The sequence below is a fragment of the Jatropha curcas genome, chromosome 1 (assembly GCF_041381405.1).
Source record: "Jatropha curcas cultivar XTBG-Jc1 chromosome 1, XTBG_Jcur_1.0, whole genome shotgun sequence".
Classification (NCBI taxonomy): domain Eukaryota; kingdom Viridiplantae; phylum Streptophyta; class Magnoliopsida; order Malpighiales; family Euphorbiaceae; genus Jatropha; species Jatropha curcas.
In genome coordinates this window covers 5,274,929-5,294,513 of record NC_143151.1, presented here as the reverse complement: position 1 = coordinate 5,294,513, position 19,585 = coordinate 5,274,929, and the positions used below count along the sequence as shown (strand labels likewise).

Genomic DNA, 19,585 nt, shown 5'->3' with positions numbered 1-19,585 from the left:
CGAGCCTACTCATATATCAAGCCAATCTAACAAATGCATTTAAGATAAACGAAGATATCAATAACCAATAATTCACGAGCAAAAGAAGGCAAAAGAGTTCTATACAATAATAAAATTTTGAAATAATAATTATTCCTAGTGTACGGGTGGTTCATACATGAGGAATAAGCAAGTAATTTCCAATAATTGATATATGAAAAGAACAATTTACAATTCGTCCTAAAGTAATAATTCTATTTTCAATTAAATCCAATTATATTCCATACAGGTCCTAATAATACTCTCACTTTTGGATAAAATATGAAAAATTGAAAAAATAAAAATAAAAGAAGAACTAGCTTAAGTAGTACAATGATCAAGTATCCTACAGGATAGACGATCAAGATTTTAAATCTTGGCACCTAATTCCATTTGAATATCTCCATTATTAAAAATTCATTTCGTATAACGATATCATAAAATTTCTTTCAACGAGAAAAATGTCATCGATACTTATAAAATAAATTAAAAGATCACTTATATAAACAATTGAAAATTCTTAATAGTAATTAAAAATATCATTTATAATATTTTGAAATTTTGAAGATAAATTTTCTAATCCAAATGGTATAACATTCTATTTATAATACCGAAAAGAACATTATATATATATATATAACACATTGAATTTGCCAAAATCCTTATTTCATATCAAATTTAGTTTGAGAAAATAGTTGCATTATGTATCCTTTTAATAAATTTTTTTTGTTAGGCATTGGATGTTTTATTATTGATTGCAATATTTTATTTAACGGTTTATAATTGATAACTAATCTAGATGCTCATCTTTCTATCTCTGCAGCACTTGGTACATAAAAATTTGTACAACTTCAATTAATATTTAAAAACAGAGGTGTTTATATATTAATTTGACTATAATTTAAGTGCTAATTTTACTCTTTTTTTTTATTATTTTGTATTACAAAGGAGAATAACACTTATCTATACATAATATATGAGCTCATTCATACATCAAACCAATCTAATGAAGGCATGTAAAATAAACTATTCATGAGGGAAAAAAAAGGACAAAAGAGTTCAACACAGTAACAAAATTTTGAAATAATAGTTATGCTTGGTGCACGATGCTTCCATACACGAAGTGGTAAGTAGCTAATTTCCTATAATTGATATGTGAAAAGAACAATTTACAATTCATCCTAAAGTAACAATTCTATTTCAATTAAATCCAATTGTATTCAATACAGGTCCTAACAATACTCTCATATTTTCGGAAACGTTCATAGTCGTTTCCCCTATAAAAATACCCCTTCTTAGTGCACAGTTATATTCAAAATGTTGTTTCTTCTTAGTGTATAGTTATATTCAAAATATTGTTTCCCTGTATCGTTCCTATGTTTCCATGTTTCTGCGTTTTCATTTCCATCAATATAAAATTTCATCCATCAGATGCCCTTAATTTGCTTTTGTTGTTGTATAACCAAAACAGAAGTTCTAGTGTCGAGATCACTGGACGCAAAAAAGTCTCCAACAATACCTAACTCTGGAAGTTCACTCCATTCTGATAGACCATCTGTTTGAGAAGACACACTGCCATAACGTCTTCCCATTATGAAAAGATCATAGTCATTTGCAATGGAACGAATAACTAATAATGTTTCTGGTCCATCCTTCACTACATGTTCTTTAAATACTATAGATTGTTTGCTAGTAGTAATTCGCTTCATATCCTCCAATGCTACATCATCCAGAATTTCATCCTCAGATTCTATTATTCTCTCTGTATCACCTTCTTTATTAGCTTTGAAATGGAGGATTGTTAGGTTTACATTTGGATTATTATTAGCCATCCGTTTGGCTAAACTCAAGGCTTCGCGGTCATCATTGCCTCCGATGAATATCAAACAAAGAGAGAGAACTGATTCTGGTGCCCTTAAGGCTTGTCGTCCAAGCCTGCCACGATCAAAAAAGATTCCTACAGAGCAAGGGGCTTTCTCGAGGACCTTAAAGTTGAGAGCCCTTAAATTTGGATCCTCGCATTCAATTTGTCCATGGAGAGACCATTTTAGATGGAGCGGCATTAGTATAAGGGATGTGAGTTTATCAAGAGCAAGGGTGCATATGTCCTCATACATTAGCTCCGGTGAAGATATTGCTGTAAAGGTCTGGACTGAGACAGAATCCCAATGCTTTTTCTCATATTGACCGAAAGCATGGATGATAGTTTGAGAGAAAGAGTTAGAAGTTGGCTTTTGCTTTGAGTGGGATACTAGGACAGGAGTTGATTTACCAACAAGCTTGATTAGGTGAAGTACATTAACATTTATAGGAGTTTCTTTGCTGGGGTTTGATGCGTCGAGCAGTCTTGAGACACAAAGTACATTATCAGGTCTGTGAATGCAAGCCAGAACTCGGAGCTCAGAGCGAGGCTTTAAACTCACGATATTCCTCGGCTTATAGCCAACATATTTTCTTGATGGGTTGTACAGGCATTTAATAAGGATTGGATAAACAGTTGCACTAAAAAGAATGTATAAAGCTTCAAGGGCAAAAAGTTCTTCACTTATTACCTTAGTTTCCTTGAAAATAATGCATCCACATAGCTCCACAATGCCTTTGTAATTCATAATGAGAGAAAGTGCAAAAGAATCGATTAATGGCATCCCTGAAAGCAATGGAGGTGCCAAACACGCCAGGAATTTGAAACCATAGGTCATGAATATGAGAGAGATGTACGTTTTCAACCTGGGAAATTCATTTACAATAAGAGTTAAATCTGCCTTCATCATTGATGTAGTAATCAAGATTCGTGAAAGGACTCCCCAAGTAAAGGGTGAGAACTTTTCTACCAAAGCAGAACCTAGTGGAGCTCCAGCAGGCACAACCAAACCAAAGATAAAAGGACCCATGAATTTATATAATCCAAAATTATGGAAATACACTTCAGAACCTAAGGCTAGTGCCAAAATGATGTTAACGTAGTTCATGTCAATAGGCTTCCCTTCCGGAGTCTTTCTAATCACCCAAAACATTGCAGGTCGGACTATGAATATCAGAACAAGGACAAAGGCAATAATTGGTAGAACACTTGTTGCAAGACTAGTCATTGTGGAAGACCTTATTACTTCTAGAATAACTGCGGTAAATATGCCCAATATGTCTGCAACTAGTGCTGAGGATAGTCCTAATCGGCCGAGTTCTGAATTTGAGATTTTCAATTGATCGCCAATAAGATAGGCAGTGACTGGATAGTTTGTAAGAGATGTCATTATCATAGAAGTCCAACTTCCTTTGAGTTCCTTTTTGTGTGTTGTCAATTCTTGGTGAGCTACACCAAAAATCACAGGGATCATTACAGATGAAATTCCGACGGACAAGGCATCCTTTCCTGTATTAAGAATCATTCCCGCATCCATCTTCACTGCACTTAGGAACAAGAACATGCTAAACCCTAATAGTGCAAATGAACGTATTATATCTTGGCTGTCAGGAGGAAAGATCACTTTCCTCATTATGTTATATCTCCCAAGAAATGTCGGGCCAAGAATTATACCACCCTGTTTCACGAAAATCAATACAGTTGTTAAACCTAAAAACAAAGAAAAAAGGAAAAACAATCAACTTAAATAAGAGAAAGAGAGGCAGGGAATCTAGTATACATACAATCATGCTGGAGACAAATGTGGAGGCTCCAAAATGCTTGAGAAAATAATGGATTACGTAGTTGAAGATGAAAATGACAGCCATCTGCAACTCCAAAAGGGGTATTGTGTATGTTAGCATATTTGCCGGATCATTTATGTGTGCGCAAATGCCATGAGAATTAGTCTTTGGGGGTATCAGAAAGCAAGTGAAAGTCGTATTAGGATAGTTTTTCATAACATCAAAGTCCAGAAAAGACATGATTGATTAATTTCAGATTCGATCTGAAAAAAAAAAGAAGAATAAAGAAAGAGAAAATACTAATAAACAAATTCTAGATGATTTTGAGAAAACTGGTCTAGATGAATAGATGTGGATTATCTAATGTTTGAAGAAACACAATCTATCATGTTCGTACAATCTCAATCCTTGAATTCAAAATGAACAATCGTTCACCTGAAATCCAATGTTGAGATTGTATCAAACACAAAAGATTATGCTTGCTTAAACATGAGATGATCTTAACGTAAAGATTATCTTAATCCTTAATGTGTGTGTATATATAATGTTTCCTGTTACTCTATTGTAATGAATTAATTAGAGCCAACAATTTCCAACCACATATATTAGGGTATGCATTAATCATAGATTGTTGGCAATAATAGAAAAAATTTGTTGTATAAACAAAAAATTTCCTATAATAACCCAACAAACTTATATCTTTAGTGAGTTTTCAAAATCCATTTACTTTCTTTGGGTGATAATACTATTAATAAGCTTCTACAACAATAAATTATTAATAGATATACGTGCCTTTTGGGTTATTGTTTTAAATCTAATAAAGCTCTTTTTCTATTTAGAGCAACTCACTTTTAAGTGTGTGGTTCTAGCTATTACAAAAGAAAATTCTAACAAACGTGTATGCACAAATAAAACTAAAATTTAAAATAGTATAAATTGTTGTATTCTTTCAAGTGGTAAATGATTTTGTTATTAAAATGTTAAATAAATTTATATTTATTTATAATTAAAAATCAATAATAAGCTCAAAAATTTTAAATACATAGTTAACGTTTTCCTCTAGTTTGAAATAATAATTAACAACGAAATAATTGATCATGGAAAATGAATTATCCCATGATGATTAAAAATATTTGTACATGTAAATAATTTCTTTATTAAGAATTTAAAAATGAATTCAGAATAAATATTAAATATTAAAATATTAATATTACATTTCATATTTGTAATCATTCTGGGTCTTAACGGACTTCGATATTTTTTAAACTATTGTAAAACAGTAAAAATCTGAAACGGTCAATTTGGGATTCTGACGGAGGTCAGTATACCTACGAGTGTACATAACCGAAGCTCAACACAAGCTACTTGGTCCTTATCAAGGACGGCCACGTGTCAGTAATACATCTTTAGAGGTGAATGATGAGCTGGATGTACAGTATGCTTGGTCCCCAATAATGAATGTCACCGGAAACTGGATATACAGGTCTTTCATGGCCTCAAAAGCTTAATATAAGTCTGGTCGTTTCCATTTCAAGAAATTCTCATCAGATCAACACTGCCTGAGGATTAACCAACCAAAATGCCGCCGGTCAATTTTCGGATAGCTGTCGGTCTTCCCCATGAAGATATTACGCATCCTGGTGCGATTAAGGCTGCATTAGCGGAGTTCATCAGTACGGCCATTTTTGTTTTCGCCGGAGAAGGTTCTGGTATGGCCTTTAACAAACTGACGGATGATGGGAGTAGCACACCGGCTGGAATTATTATGGCTTCATTAGCACATGCATTTGGTCTTTTTATTGGAGTAGCTACCGCAGCTAATATCTCCGGCGGCCACGTGAACCCTGCTGTCACTTTTGGTGCTTTTGTTGGTGGTAATATCACTCTCCTTCGTGGCATTCTCTATTGGATTGCTCAGCTCCTTGGTTCCACTGTTGCTTGCTTGTTGCTTAAGTTTTCAACTCATGGCATGGTGAGTAACTACCTGTCTAGACTTAGTTTTTATAGTTGTATTACCATAAACAAATATAGTGCTTTTTTTCATAACAGAAAGACAGTAATTTACTAGTGGCTCGATACTTTTCGTCATAAGTGAGGTCAAGGGTTTCCTCCTATTAGTTTCACAAGCATATTATTTTTTTGAGCAGATTATGAATTATTTTAAAGTATTTTTAACAAAAATTGCAGACAACATCGGCATTTGCATTATCCTCCGGGGTGAATGTGTGGAACGCACTAGTGTTCGAGATAGTAATGACCTTCGGTCTAGTATACACAGTATATGCAACAGCCATTGATCCTAGAAAGGGTCAACTGGGGACTATTGCGCCCATAGCCATTGGTTTCATTGTCGGAGCCAACGTTTTAGCCGGCGGAGCATTCGAAGGAGCATCAATGAACCCAGCCGTGTCATTTGGACCTGCTTTGGTTAGTTGGGACTGGACTCATCATTGGGTTTACTGGGCAGGACCTTTGATTGGAGGTGGACTAGCCGGACTTATCTACGAAACAATTTTCATTTCTCGCACTCATGAACCAGTACCAAGTCCAGAATTCTGAAGGAAAATATTGGAGTATGAATTGATTGGTTGTGGTTCTTTCATTTCCAATTTTTCCATTTTGTGTTATGTGGGATTTCATTGTTGTCGTTGGAATTCATTTTTTTTTACTATTCTCAGTTGGATCATGGTTTAATTTATGTGTGATTATCTTATTTTTCTTACGGTTGGATAATTCCCATGATCATGTATCTTATTGAGATGGTTCTATTACCCCTGTCACGTATGTTCCTCTCCTGTGATTCTTTTCATGATTTTACGAGTGCCTTTGATTTTGTTCTATCCCTAATTTGTTTTCTTGTGACAAATATCTGATGCCTGCAGAACCCGAGTTCAAAAAGAATTGCTATCAATTTATACTTAATTTAGTTTTGGAATTTGATATCATCATCTATAGACATTACAATTTAAAATATTCATTAATCATGCACTTAAATTTTTTAATTACTAAGTCAGAATTTTAACTATAAATACATAATCAAGATATATATATATATATATATATATATATATATATATATATATATATATATATATAAAGCATGCTTGACATTAATTTTCAATATAAGATAATATGAATCGAGCATAATAAAAGTAAAGAGGATTTATATAGCAAAGCATTTAGGCATTTCTCATATCCATGTTGAATGTGACAATACAATAGAGGTTCAGCTTATTAACGGGGAAGACGTCTTCTGGAGGAGTGCAGCAACTGGTTTGGGCAATCAAAAACCTCATTAAGAGAGAGAGACTAACTTTAGTGCTAATTATCTTTCAAAGTTTGCTAGAAATTATCCCTTGGAGGCCCATGTGTTGTTAGAGCCTCCTGGTGGGATAGCTTTATGGCTCACCCATGATGCTAGTGGGGTAGCTCACTCAAGATTATGTTTGCAATCCTCTGAGCTCTCCTCTCCTTTTTTTTTTTTTTTATTTTGATGTATATCTAAACATAAAAAATTTACAATGAAGTGTTTGAATTATTAAAAAGTTGCAATCAAGTACATTTCACCAATTCTTTTACCAGAAAATTAATGATATTTTATTCAATAAATAATATCAACCACAAATATCAATTCAATTCATCTTTTTTTTTTTAATTTTATTTTATTATCTAATATTTGTTCTTTTAAAAAAGTTCAAAAAAATTCCTTTCATTTTTTAAATTCCAAAACAATATAAAAAAAGAACAGAAAGTAAGACAAAAAAAGGTAATAATCTAGAAAAACAAATAAAATAAAGACCAGTGAAAAAAGAAAAATAGTTCATCTTGATTTTTTAGCGAGAAATTTCATACACTTAGTTGGAGAAAAATTATTAATTTCAATACTTAATTGTAAATTTCTTTTCTATTAAGAAACATAAAATGATATTATATACTTATATATATATATATATATATATATATATATATATATATATATATATATATATAAAAGGCATACCTTATCACTTTTGTATAAGGATAAAACTTGCATTAAGAGGATGAGAGCAAAAAGCCTTAAGCTTCTAATATGGTAAAGTGCAAACCATATTAGCCAATCAACTACACTCCTGCAAAGTCAAAATTAAAAAGAAAATGAAAACCTCTGCCGTTGACAGGAAGTTGCAATTTGGTATTACTTGCAGATTGGCAACCTGGTCCCCTGCCCAAACCAACCTACAACTACTAGTCGCCCCTATAGCTATCTACTATCTGTTGGCATGCTCCTCTACTTCATCTTCACGTTCCAATTGGATGGATGAATGGATAAACCATATTGGCTTAACAACCATTTTTGAAAATAGGAGTTAAAATTGAAGCTCTGCAGAAATTTCAGATTAATAAAGTTTTCTATGCAAACTTGAAACTGAAAATGGTTGAAAATGACAAATAAAATTCATTCCAAAAGCCTTTGAAAAGAAAATTTATGTGAAGATTTCGGCTTTGTTTCCAAGCCCAAAAACGCAATTCAACAGGAAATAAAAGGTCCAGAAGACTGGTAGGTTTCTTTGGATTGTCAAAACTAGAAGAAGCTTTTATGCAAATGCAATTATTATTTGATTTTTTGGCCCTGCAAAGCCATGTGGATTGTCAAATGGGAGTCCTGGTATGGATTGTGGCATGTTCTGGCAATATTATTATTTTGTGGTGTTTCGCTTTTGGATGATTAGATGGCTAACTCAGACAGTGACCTTCCTTGTCTTTCACATGGTTGTGGTATGGCTCTGAAAAAAGATCTAACGTGGGTACTAAACGCAGCATTAATTTGGCCTTTGCAAACCCTATAAAATTGCAATTTATTTCATATAACGGCCCAATTTTAAGATTCATTACTGGTGTGCAGTTAATTGTAGTTCAATCACAAATGCCATTTATATTAGTGGTCATATGTAATTTTAAATATTTGAACAACAATCTTTTTTATTTTTTTTTATTTTTATATCAGCAAAGAAGAACTTTTTATTGAAGAATTAAATAGAAAATAAAGACATCTTCAGTAAAAATTTAACTAACCAGCTTATTATATTCAAACTATCAAACTTTCTCCAATATACCCTATTATGTCTTAGAAAGTTAAATAAAAACCTGAACCAACACTCAATAGATAACTCAGACACAAGAGTTCAATGGATATTATAGAATATATATTTAATTATTCCTATCCAAACTTTCAATATCATGGATTATCATCAGATTTCAGCCTCTCAACTACACATTCTTCGTTAATAAAAATAAGTTATCAAGTTACATATTAAGAGTTCACACCTCGATTTATTCTCTATTACAATACCACATATAACGAGTATTTATCAAGAATCGTTCATTTCATCATCAACATAATTAGTAATATTTCTTAACTTCTCATTAACATTATTCATGCATAAGTAATTATCATTTTGCCCTACTTATACAATATAAATTTATATATATATATATATATATATATATATATATATATATATATATATATATATATATATATATATATATATATATAAAATAACAATTGCATATCTTAATTTAATTATTAATTGGACATATATAATCTTCAACCGCCGCCGCACAACCAGGGGAGCACTTCAGCACCACTCACGGAGGCAGGGGGACTGGAGGACGGTTGCCCCCTGGCTTCTACAAAATTTTGGCTCCGTCGTTGCTCAGCACATATTCTAAATATTGGCATGTCACCCTCAATGATTCATGATAAAGTATAAAGAAAAGCCAAAATACATAATTTGAAACTTAATTCCTCTATAGCGGCGCACTTAAATTATAATAGATAAATTGCTTAAACTTCACCACAAAATACCTAACTTCTTAATGAACCAAACCGAGTAAAAGAATCAAGTGATTCTAATACCGTTTGCATGCCCTCCAAAAGTTACTCCAAGCTCGATTGCCTTAACAATATATTAAAACTGTGGTCTTAGTATTAGCTCTACAGGTTTAAATGATGGGATCTTTCATGACTCCTGTCAAGTAGCTTACTCCAGGTTGTGCTCTTAGAAGGTGTTCCTAGGCATGGCCACGGTTCCGGAACCGGCGGTTCCGGTTCCAGAAAAATTGGAATTGGAATCGAACCGAAAAGGTCCGATTCCGGTTCCTGTTCCGGTTCCGATCTGGTTACAAAACCGACAGTTCCGATCGGTTTTCCGGCGAATCGCATAATTTTAAATTTTAAATTTTGAAGACCGGTTTAAAAAAAAATTATTTGAACATAAAAAATTAAAAAATACACCTAAAAAATAAAAAAATACTTCAATTAAATTTATTTTTTTAAAGACTTGAACTGTTGAACATAATTATTTTTTTTAAAAAAAATTTCAACTGATTTTTTTTTTTAAAAGTTTGAACATAATTTAAAAAAAAAAATGGGCTTGAACTTATTATTTTTTTTTTGTTTAAAAAAAAATTAAGTTGCCTACGTATCCTCTTGGGGTTTAGAGGAATCAAAGCCCACATAGTTCTTAGTTACCTTATACCAATTTCATCCCTTTTACCTTAATCGCTATTTGCACCACCGGTTGATGTTCCCGTTGAGGACCCATCGTATAAATCATATAAATCTTCATTTTCTTTTGGATTTTCTTGGGCTCTTAGTTCGGCCTTGGTCCAATCATCCACGCATGCTTGTGCGTCTAATGAATCGGGTGTCATACGAGATCGTGTTTCATCAAGTATGTTTCCTTCTTGACTAAAAGCTTGTTCAACCACAACAGTGAAGATCGGAGCTGCTAAAATTTGTTTTGCAAGTAAAGAAAGAATTGGAAAAGTATTTGCGTGACGACTCCACCAATCTAAAATTGGAAAATCAGTATCTGCATAATCATCACCAAACTTAAAAGAAGTTGTTAGATAATTATCAAATTCAGAAATAGAACTGGATTCCCTTGTTCTTTTTTGTTTTTGTAGTAAAACTTGTTGAGCAACACCAACACTACTTACCCTTTGTGTTGGAAATTGTTGAATATTAGATTGAGAAGAAGTAGAAGTAGAAGTAGATGAACTAGAAACTTGAACAAATTCATTATATAATTGCATAATATTTTGTTTAACTTCATGCATTACTACATTTATATTAACATTATCTTCTACATCAAGATTTAATACTTCATAATAAATAGTCAAATAATCACATAAAACATCCATTCTACATCTAGGATCAAATGCAATAGCAACAAGATAAATGAGTGGTATATTTTTAAAATAAGATAACCATTTTTTTCATTGAAAAAATATAATCTTTTAATAAATCATCATTTTGAAATTCTTGGAGTGAAGTAACAATATTAATACACATAGGTAAAAATAAATGAGATGTGGGATAATAAACCCCACTAAATTTATAGGTAGCATCATTAAAAATTTTTTAAATATCTAAAATTTTTGCACAAATCTCCCAATTTTGTGGATATAAATTAATATCCTCAATATTATTAGTAACAAAAAAGCATAATAATTCTTTATAAGAAAAAGACTCGTTTAGTAATTCATATGTTGAATTCCAACGAGTTGGGACATCCCTTGGAAAATGTTTTGGTCTTTTATTATTTTCTTTACAAAATTTAGCCCAACTTTTCATCACTTGGGGATGTGTCCATAAATATGAAATAACTTTTTTAATCGGAGAAATAAAAGATTCAAGAATTTTTAAACCATCTTGTACACATAAATTTAAAACATGGCATGCACATTTTATATGAAAAAATTTTCCACCAATATTTGGTTCACAAATTTTTTTAAGTTCAATAATTGATCTAGTATTTGCAGAAGCATTATCAAATGAAATTGAAAAATTTTTTTTTGTCAACTTATATTCATCTAAAATTGAAACAATTACTCTATAAATATTATTTGTAGTATGTTTATCATCAAAAACACGAAAACCAATAATTCTTTTTTGAATTTTTCAATCATCATCAATCCAATGATATGTAATACCCATATAAGAATGTATTTGCCAATGATCACTCCAAACATCACAACAAATTGAAACACGAATTTTCATTTGAGAAAATAAAAGCTCTAACTCTTTTTTTTCCTTTATTATATAAAGAAATAATAGTTCGTTTTACAGTATTTCTTGGTACTCTTTTAGCAGAAGGATTTAAAGTTTTTTGACAATAATTATTAAAACCTACTTTTTCACCAAAACTAAAAGATAAATGTTCCATAGAAATCATTTTTGCTAATTCTTCTTTTTGTATTTTTTCAGAATATTTAAATAAAGAAAGGTTAGAAGCGTACCCGGAAATTTGTGTTTGAGACCGATCAACTCCTATTTTTGTTGGATGTTTTGTCTCCAAATGCTTCCAAAATGATCCATAGCCGCCCGCTTGTTTAAATTTATAAGATTTTCCACAATAATTGCAAATTACATCGTACATTTTCTCACCTTTGAATTTTTTTGTGAAATAAATGGCGAATATGTCGGAACTTTGTCTTGCTCTTGCAACAATTTGCGCTCGTTGCTCTTGCTCTTGCTCTTCATCTTCTTGTAATTGCTCATTAAATTCGGATTCTTGAGTTGGAATTTGCAAATTTTCATTTGGATAATCCTCAAAATTAAATTGGTCGGGAATCATATCATAGATGTTGTTTGTAGGGATAGATGATTCTCCAATCTTTCCCTTGCCCTTACCCGAATTTAAGTTTCCTCCACTTGCCATTATATGATAATAAAATATAATTTGGAAAATTGAATAAAAAAAATTAGAGAGAATAATTACTTAATAAGAGAGATTGTAGAGTAGAGAAGAATAAATGAATAATATAGAGTAGAGTGTAGTATATTGTAGAGAGAGTAAGTAGAGAGTGTAGTATATTGTAGAGAGAGTAAATAGAGAGAGTTGAGATTTTTTTGTAATGAATTTGTAAATAAAATGAGGTATTTATAATAAATCCAAAAATTCATTTTTCCAAAAATACCCTTGAAACTAGCCGTTATGTAGCCGTTTATGACTGTTGGGAGGGGTAATTAAGAGATTTCACAATAAAATTAAAAAAAAAAAAAAAACCAGGTCTGACAGTTTACAACGGCTAAAACCCCCGGTTCCAACCGGCAGTTCTAACCGGCCGGAGAACCGGCGGTTCCAGTCCGGTTCCGACCGGTTCTCTGGAACCGCCGGTTCTGGTTCCTAATTTTCTAGAACCGGAATTTTCCGGTTTCGGTTCTCACCGGTTCCAGTTACGGTTCCGGGCCGGTTCGAACCGACAGTTCCGGTTCCCGGAACCGTAATATGGCCATGCCTAGGTGTTCCTCCACCTTTTGTAACCAAAAAAAAAAAAAAAAACATCAGTATGGAAAGTTAAACTCCCTAACACACAAAATAGCTAAATTGAAGTTCCGAATTTCATTCCGAACTCGATTAAACAAAAATATAAATATAAAATTTATAAGAAAAACTTCATAAATCATTAACTTTTTTTTTTATTAGCAAGTTCAATTATTTTTTATTAATATTATTGTTCAAGAAAAACTTAACAATACCAAGAGCTACACAAAAGCCATCAGATCTCCCTAATACACTATATCCTAATCTTGGCATTGTTAAGTAAAAAAAATCTAAACGAAAATACTTACAGATACTTCCATACAATCAGAAGAAAGAGTACCTAGCCAACTCTTCTTGAGTTAAATTCACGTAACAAAAGGTATAGGCGTATCAATCCATTAGCAAACAAGATTTGTTACAAGGATTACCAAAGACCATGACCAGAGTATGATGAAACTAGAAAAGGATCCATAAGCCAATCATTATAATCATAAGGGATAGAAGGAAGCTTAGCTTTCAACATTTTAAAGCTACGCATCTTGATTGTTTCAAATAACTCAACAGAATTAATCACTTCTGCATTGAAAAATATTTTTATTTCTTTTGATCCATAATGACCAGGAGGCTATAAAAAAAATAGAAGACCGAGCAAATTCGTCCCGCCATCTAAGTTGAATATAGGTAAACGGCAAAACAGCTTGCACGCCCCACCACTGAATGAATCGTTAACTTTTAAATTGGCTCATTAAACCTTTAACTAATAAAATTATATATATATTTTTTGAAAGAGTAGTGAAATTATATCTATTGAATACTTAAATTTGTAAAATCACACTTATTAAATATAATTTGACATAATTTTTAATGATTGGATCTATGTTCAACATGTGTAAGAGTTTTTGCATCTAGCACAAAACAAACTATAATGCATATAGTCTCTACAATTAGTGCAAACTACTAAATAATGATTTTCATATTATTTAATTATCTAATAAGTGTTAAATAATTATAATTTTATTAGTTGAAATATTCAATAAATATAATTTTATAAGTTAAAAATTATAGTTGATAAGGTAAAAGTTTTATCTTCTAAAATCAAATTAGTTCACAACACAATTCAGTACACCCTCCATTCTAATTTAATAGCAACAAATAGACATTTTACTTTGTTTCACTTTAAGCACTCATTTAGGAATTTGAAACTATATTAATTATTTTTTTTCAACTTTACCCATATTTATTAGGTGTAATTTATTTTTATATTTACATTGAAAAATGACAATTTAGACACATTGTAACATGTTTTTTTTAGAAAATAAATGAATTTCAATCATTTTCTTAATCATTGTGAAAAGACCAAATGTTGCTATTAAAGTGCAACGGAAGGAGTAATGTCCTGGCTCACTTATCCACATGATAACTGATTATCATTTAATTTCAATGCTTAATATTACTTTTTTAGCTTCCTTGTGTTTAATTACTTCATTTTTCATACAATATAAAATGACAGTGAAAGCTATATGTCACTAATGCTACCTAATCTCCTCATTTCAATTCTTATTTTACTTATAATATAATTTTTCTTTAATAGCAACTTGCTTGTGAATGCCAATGGTATACCATGTCAACTCCTGTCGACATATGGTACGTTAATCTATGGATAATATTGTCAAATGTCTTGTCCGCATGCTTCCCAGATCATAAATTAAGATTTACTTCAAAATTTAGCAATTTAATTATTTTCGGTTAAGTGTTAGTTTTAATGTAAATCCAGGCATAAGTTTGTTGATCCTCACTTTCACTAAAATTACTCCACTTCGGTAATAATGTCAACTCTCTTTTCTTATTAATCAGGATTCAATTTCGGCATTTTGCTAGTAAACGTTAAGAGATATTAATAATATTTTCAGATTTACCAAATCAATATATGAGAGTGTACGAGGAGATTGCATATGCCCAAGTCCCTTGTATACTGTTATAATGGGTCTGTTCGGTGAGATTAACTGTTTTTGTTAACCTGTTTGAGTAAATTTTCATAAAACGCTAAAAGTTGAACATTATATGTGTTAAGTTTTTATAAAATATTGCCTTAATCTCTCAAAGTTAATTCAAATGTAATATTACCGAACACTATAAAAAATAGTGTATAAAATGCATTAGCCATTTTTGGATATTTCCACGAGGTGTCTTGACCAGTGTGTCCGTTTTAACGGTACATGATAAACCTAACTAATCCCGGTTCACCCTTAGAGGCAAAGGAGTTGGCTCGAGGAAATTTGCATTGCGGAGTATTAAACCTATGACATAAGCCATAGTAATCAATCCCGCAAGTAATCTTTATAATTGAGCTATTCCGTTTGAATTAATAGTGTATTATGTGGGAATAGGACAGAGATAATGTGATTTCCGATAGCACCTTTAACGAAATTTAAATATCTTAAAACGATTTTAGTAATTACTAATTAGAAAATTATATATTATTAGTTTTTTTTTTTATACATGGGAAACTCAATGGGCCGAAACAATATAGTGGGCTACACAGCAGGGGACAACCCTCCCTTTTAAATAACATTCACCGAATTGGCGATAACCTTTGTGGTGGAGAGGACTTAAACTCGAGACCTCTCACTTCTTACATCTTCTACGAGAGGTAAGAAGATCAATCAATTATATATTATTAGTTGATTAGATATAATTTATTAAAATTATTTTTTTAAATAAATACATATAGATAATTAAGCATTTTGAAATTTTAAGTTTTATCTTTTTTTAAATTTATTTTTTACATTTGTATAATTTGATTGGATATATATTTTTAAAAATAAAATTTTAAATAGAATAACAAGTATAAAATGAGCAATGACATAAAAAAAATTAAATCGTTATATTCACATTAATCTCATATAAAATTTTCTTTTAACATTATAAAAATATAAATAATTAATTTTATTAATTAAGTAACTTATTTATTTGTTTAAATTTGCAACCAAGAAGAGTAGAGAAACAGAAGACTAGGATAAATTCATTAAGTGACCAATATTGGATTCTAGTATGATTTGCTTTGTAATTTCAATTTATTGACTTGGCTTTGGTCATTTTTTTTTGTCTATCAACATTAAATTCTGTTAAATCATAGCCTTTCCGGTCGAAGAATGGAATGATTTTTGAGATTCAAATTTGGTAATTTTTTTAAATGTAATTTGTTTGTTGTTATGTGTAAGTTCTAAAGAGTTTTTTTCTTAATAATAATTTTTTATTTTTTTATTTTCTTTTTGGTTATTGAATCAATTTGTAACTATTATCACTTTGATTTAGGAAGAGGTTTGTATCTCCCTTGCAATGACCTTTTGATGATTAAACATTTTTAATTTCTTGATATTTTTTCTTTTACATACTAAATCTATTTGACTTGAAGGAGAATATTATTTGGGAAAATGGGAAAAAACTATAATTATATGTTTCTGTTTTGGATCACTTTTGGGGGTTTCAACGATCTGTATATATGTGCATATATTCATTTTTCTAATGTACTAGCTAAGTAATACCGCCTCTATAACCAAAATGATTATCACTATCATTCTAACTCATATTATTTTAAACAATTCAGCTCACCTTTTCATTTTTTTTTCTTTTACCTAGCACTAAAAAATATTTTTTTTTATTTTTTTTAGTACAATTGTATATCGATATTGATTTGAGGTTGGGAGGTAAGGGATTGGAGCATCTATTAGGTTTCAAGAATTTGCATTTATAAATTAGGGGCTGAAGGATTAGGTATACAGATAGAGTTGAACTTTATTTTGAAATCATTTTACTGTATCAAAATAGAATTAAGTATATAAAAGTAGTATTACTAGCAGCTTTTAGGACAAAGTGTAACATAAATTAACCGCTGAATATATTTTAATCTAAGTAAGATTATACTTTAATATTATATAAATAAAAAAAATTAAACGAATAAGAATAACGAGTACAACACAAGTCATAAAAAGACTAGTAAATAAATAAATAAGTAAAAATTTTAATTCTCAAACTTCAGATGTCATTAATTATAAAAATTACTAGACTGTGACGGAATGATAAAATTCAGCTGGATAAAATATTTTATATTGCGACTATGAAATAATTTTAGATTAAAATTAAAATTGAATTGTCATCTTCATAGATTTGAGTAATCAAGTAATTAGTCATCCATAGCAAAAGACTTGCATACAGGTTTTAAGAATACGTCACCTTAATTGATTAATTATTAAGGTAAGTTTGATAATGAGCTCCTAATTAATCAAATTCTTCTCATTCTTTAGAGACACATAATGAGCTAAACAGATACAGATGTCAAAATTTCAAATCCTTGATTCAAAAGAGCCCCAGTGATCCACAGCTTCAAGTTTGGCAAGTTCATGTCCTTGTCACTTTCTTTAACCTGTTTTAAAAATTGCATAACTAATCAATTAATTCAAGAACAAAAAACACAAAATAAAAGTAATTAAAAAGAAAATGGTGTGATTAAAAAAAATAAATCTCACATTTAAGGTAAATGTTAATACAAGTCTGTCAGGAATTGTGGCCAAGTTTGAGTTTTGAATCTTGAAGCTTGTAAGGGACTCAAGAGTCCTGTAGAGGGAAACAGCAACTCCATTTCCTTTGTTACATACCAATCTCACATAAAACCCTCTTTCTTCCACTTGAAACACATCAATCTAAAGAACCCAAGTGAAGAAATTTAATCAATAAACTAATAAATTAATATCAATGAACATTATACTAATAGTTCAATGGTCGAGTGGAAAACTAATACTACGGGCAATGATGAAGCTAGGGGTCTAGAGGTGGCCCCCTACTCCCTAACAATTTTTTTTTTTAAAGAATTTATCTATAAAATATTAAAATCTTTTATTTTACCTGTTAAAATAGTAAAATTTTTTCAATTTTGCTTTCTTTACCTCTTGACATTTTTTTTAGCCCCTTAATTTTAATTTCTGGCTCCATCATTGACTACGCATTCAAAAATATTAAAATCTTAAGATAATTATTGAGCTAATAGTGTAGTAGTTGAGTGAAAACCTCAAAATATATAAATTTAATTTTCAAATTTTAGCTTAATAACTAAAGCATGAGAAAGTTTTACACTAGATATGTCTAATTAATGAACCTGCATGATGCTCTTCTTGCATATTGCACAATTGTTGTTGGCAATTTGAATCTTCCTCAGGTTTTTGCTTGATCCTTGATATCCTTCAGTTCCTACTAAAGATGCTTCAAGACCAGCAATCTCAGTTCTTAGCTTCTTGGCCTGCATTTGCAGGTCTTTCACATATAATACAGCATCTCCAATAATGGAGGCCTTATCCATCTACACATTTCCAAATACAACATTACAATATATATATAATTTTTTAAATAGAAAACAAGGGAAGGCTTCGTACATCAACCCTTCTCAGACTGTCACATTTTTGTTCAGTAAACTTTCAAATAACTATAGATTGTCAGATTACGTACCTTAGTTATGTTAGGAACTAAGGATCGCAATGCATACAGCTTCTCCTTCATCCTACCCCTCCTTTTTCGTTCCGAGATCAAAGTTCTTGATCGATCATTTTTTGTTTTCCTATTCATGGTCGTCGTCGTCGTGGTTGTTCCTGAAGAATCTTCCTCACCATCATTATCTTCTTCTTCTTCTGCTACTCCCATGACACCCTCATCAAAGTTTGGCATTGTAATACTAGGGAAACAACTATTATAGTTTTGATGACTAGGCGCCGTTGCACTACTGGTACAGGCACCACCAATATCAAACACATCTTGTGTTGGATTTAAAAGTGGATGACCCACCAACAAGCCATTGATAAGATCACAGTCAAAACCAGTAACTTGATCTTCATTCTCTCCTCGAATCAAATCGATGAATTGATCGAAGTTAGCTTCATCAATGAAATCATGCAATTCAAAATCATTATTGATTTGCACTAAAGGGGAGTTAATTCTTGATGCACCACCATTAATCATATGCATATCCATTTTGCTTGAACAAGTGAAAATGATTATTAGAAAATGATAGATGATTAAGGGTGTCGACAGGATTTATAAATTATGGTGTGAAGGGAATCAAATGGAAAGTTCTTGACATTGGAGGGATGTTATTGTTTATTTTTAGTAAGAATTGCTAAAAACAGAGACCCAGAAGAATTTTAAAACATGGTTCGTTCTTTAGTTCCAACAACTTAGAAATCGTAGATTCTTTGGATAAAGAGAATGAGTTGTAATGTCATATAAAGAAATGGGGTCTTCTGATGCTAAATAATATTTATTAGCAGAAATAAGCTAATATCATATTCAAAGGCAATGTGAAAGGAATCAGATCGAAGAGCTTTGACGTATACCCTTTCGTCAATAATCAAACTTCTTTCATAAATTACTCGAGCATTTTTTTTTTTTAATCAGTAGGTGTAATATTAAACCTCAAAGTTCTTATTTTCATAAATTAAAAATGAAAATCAATCGGTTAGCGGTATTTTAAATTTATTTGATTTCACTACACTTCAGTTTTCACATTATATTTTAGTTTTTCAACTTTAAAATAAAATATAATTCTTTTAAATGATAGATTT

The 19,585-nt window shown here is 31.0% G+C and overlaps 3 protein-coding genes across 3 annotated transcripts; 1 reads left to right on the top strand and 2 right to left on the bottom strand.

Annotated features, from left to right (window-relative positions):
- Positions 1 to 1,076: 1,076 nt before the first annotated feature.
- LOC105628006 (cation/H(+) antiporter 10) lies at positions 1,077 to 4,161 on the bottom strand. Its single transcript, XM_012209296.4, has 2 exons — positions 3,664 to 4,161; positions 1,077 to 3,557 (listed from the first exon to the last, which is right to left on the bottom strand). Exons 1-2 carry the CDS (start codon positions 3,901 to 3,903, stop codon positions 1,446 to 1,448), a joined length of 2,352 nt encoding a protein of 783 aa, XP_012064686.1. The 5' UTR covers positions 3,904 to 4,161; the 3' UTR covers positions 1,077 to 1,445.
- Positions 4,162 to 5,189: 1,028 nt separating this feature from the next.
- Positions 5,190 to 6,503, top strand: LOC105628007 (aquaporin TIP1-1). Its single transcript, XM_012209297.3, has 2 exons — positions 5,190 to 5,635; positions 5,851 to 6,503. Exons 1-2 carry the CDS (start codon positions 5,243 to 5,245, stop codon positions 6,220 to 6,222), a joined length of 765 nt encoding a protein of 254 aa, XP_012064687.1. The 5' UTR covers positions 5,190 to 5,242; the 3' UTR covers positions 6,223 to 6,503.
- A 10,624-nt stretch (positions 6,504 to 17,127) lies between these two features.
- FRU (FER-like regulator of iron uptake) lies at positions 17,128 to 19,226 on the bottom strand. The gene is made up of 4 exons (XM_089725461.1): positions 18,477 to 19,226; positions 18,130 to 18,330; positions 17,504 to 17,677; positions 17,128 to 17,400 (listed from the first exon to the last, which is right to left on the bottom strand). The coding sequence occupies exons 1-4, from the start codon at positions 18,993 to 18,995 to the stop codon at positions 17,296 to 17,298; spliced, it is 999 nt and encodes a 332-aa protein (XP_089581587.1). The 5' UTR covers positions 18,996 to 19,226; the 3' UTR covers positions 17,128 to 17,295.
- Positions 19,227 to 19,585: the final 359 nt, after the last annotated feature.

Coding starts and splice junctions, on each gene's coding strand:
- LOC105628007 (XM_012209297.3), top strand. CDS start 5,243: ATGCCGCCGGTCAATTTTCGGATAGCTGTCGGTCTTCCCCATGAAGAT. Junction 5,636..5,850: donor AGTTTTCAACTCATGGCATG/GTGAGTAACTAC, acceptor CAAAAATTGCAG/ACAACATCGGCATTTGCATT.
- LOC105628006 (XM_012209296.4), bottom strand. CDS start 3,903: ATGTCTTTTCTGGACTTTGATGTTATGAAAAACTATCCTAATACGACT. Junction 3,558..3,663: donor CATTTGTCTCCAGCATGATT/GTATGTATACTA, acceptor TTCGTGAAACAG/GGTGGTATAATTCTTGGCCC.
- FRU (XM_089725461.1), bottom strand. CDS start 18,995: ATGGATATGCATATGATTAATGGTGGTGCATCAAGAATTAACTCCCCT. Junction 18,331..18,476: donor TAGTTCCTAACATAACTAAG/GTACGTAATCTG, acceptor GGAAATGTGTAG/ATGGATAAGGCCTCCATTAT. Junction 17,678..18,129: donor GCAAGAAGAGCATCATGCAG/GTTCATTAATTA, acceptor TGGGTTCTTTAG/ATTGATGTGTTTCAAGTGGA.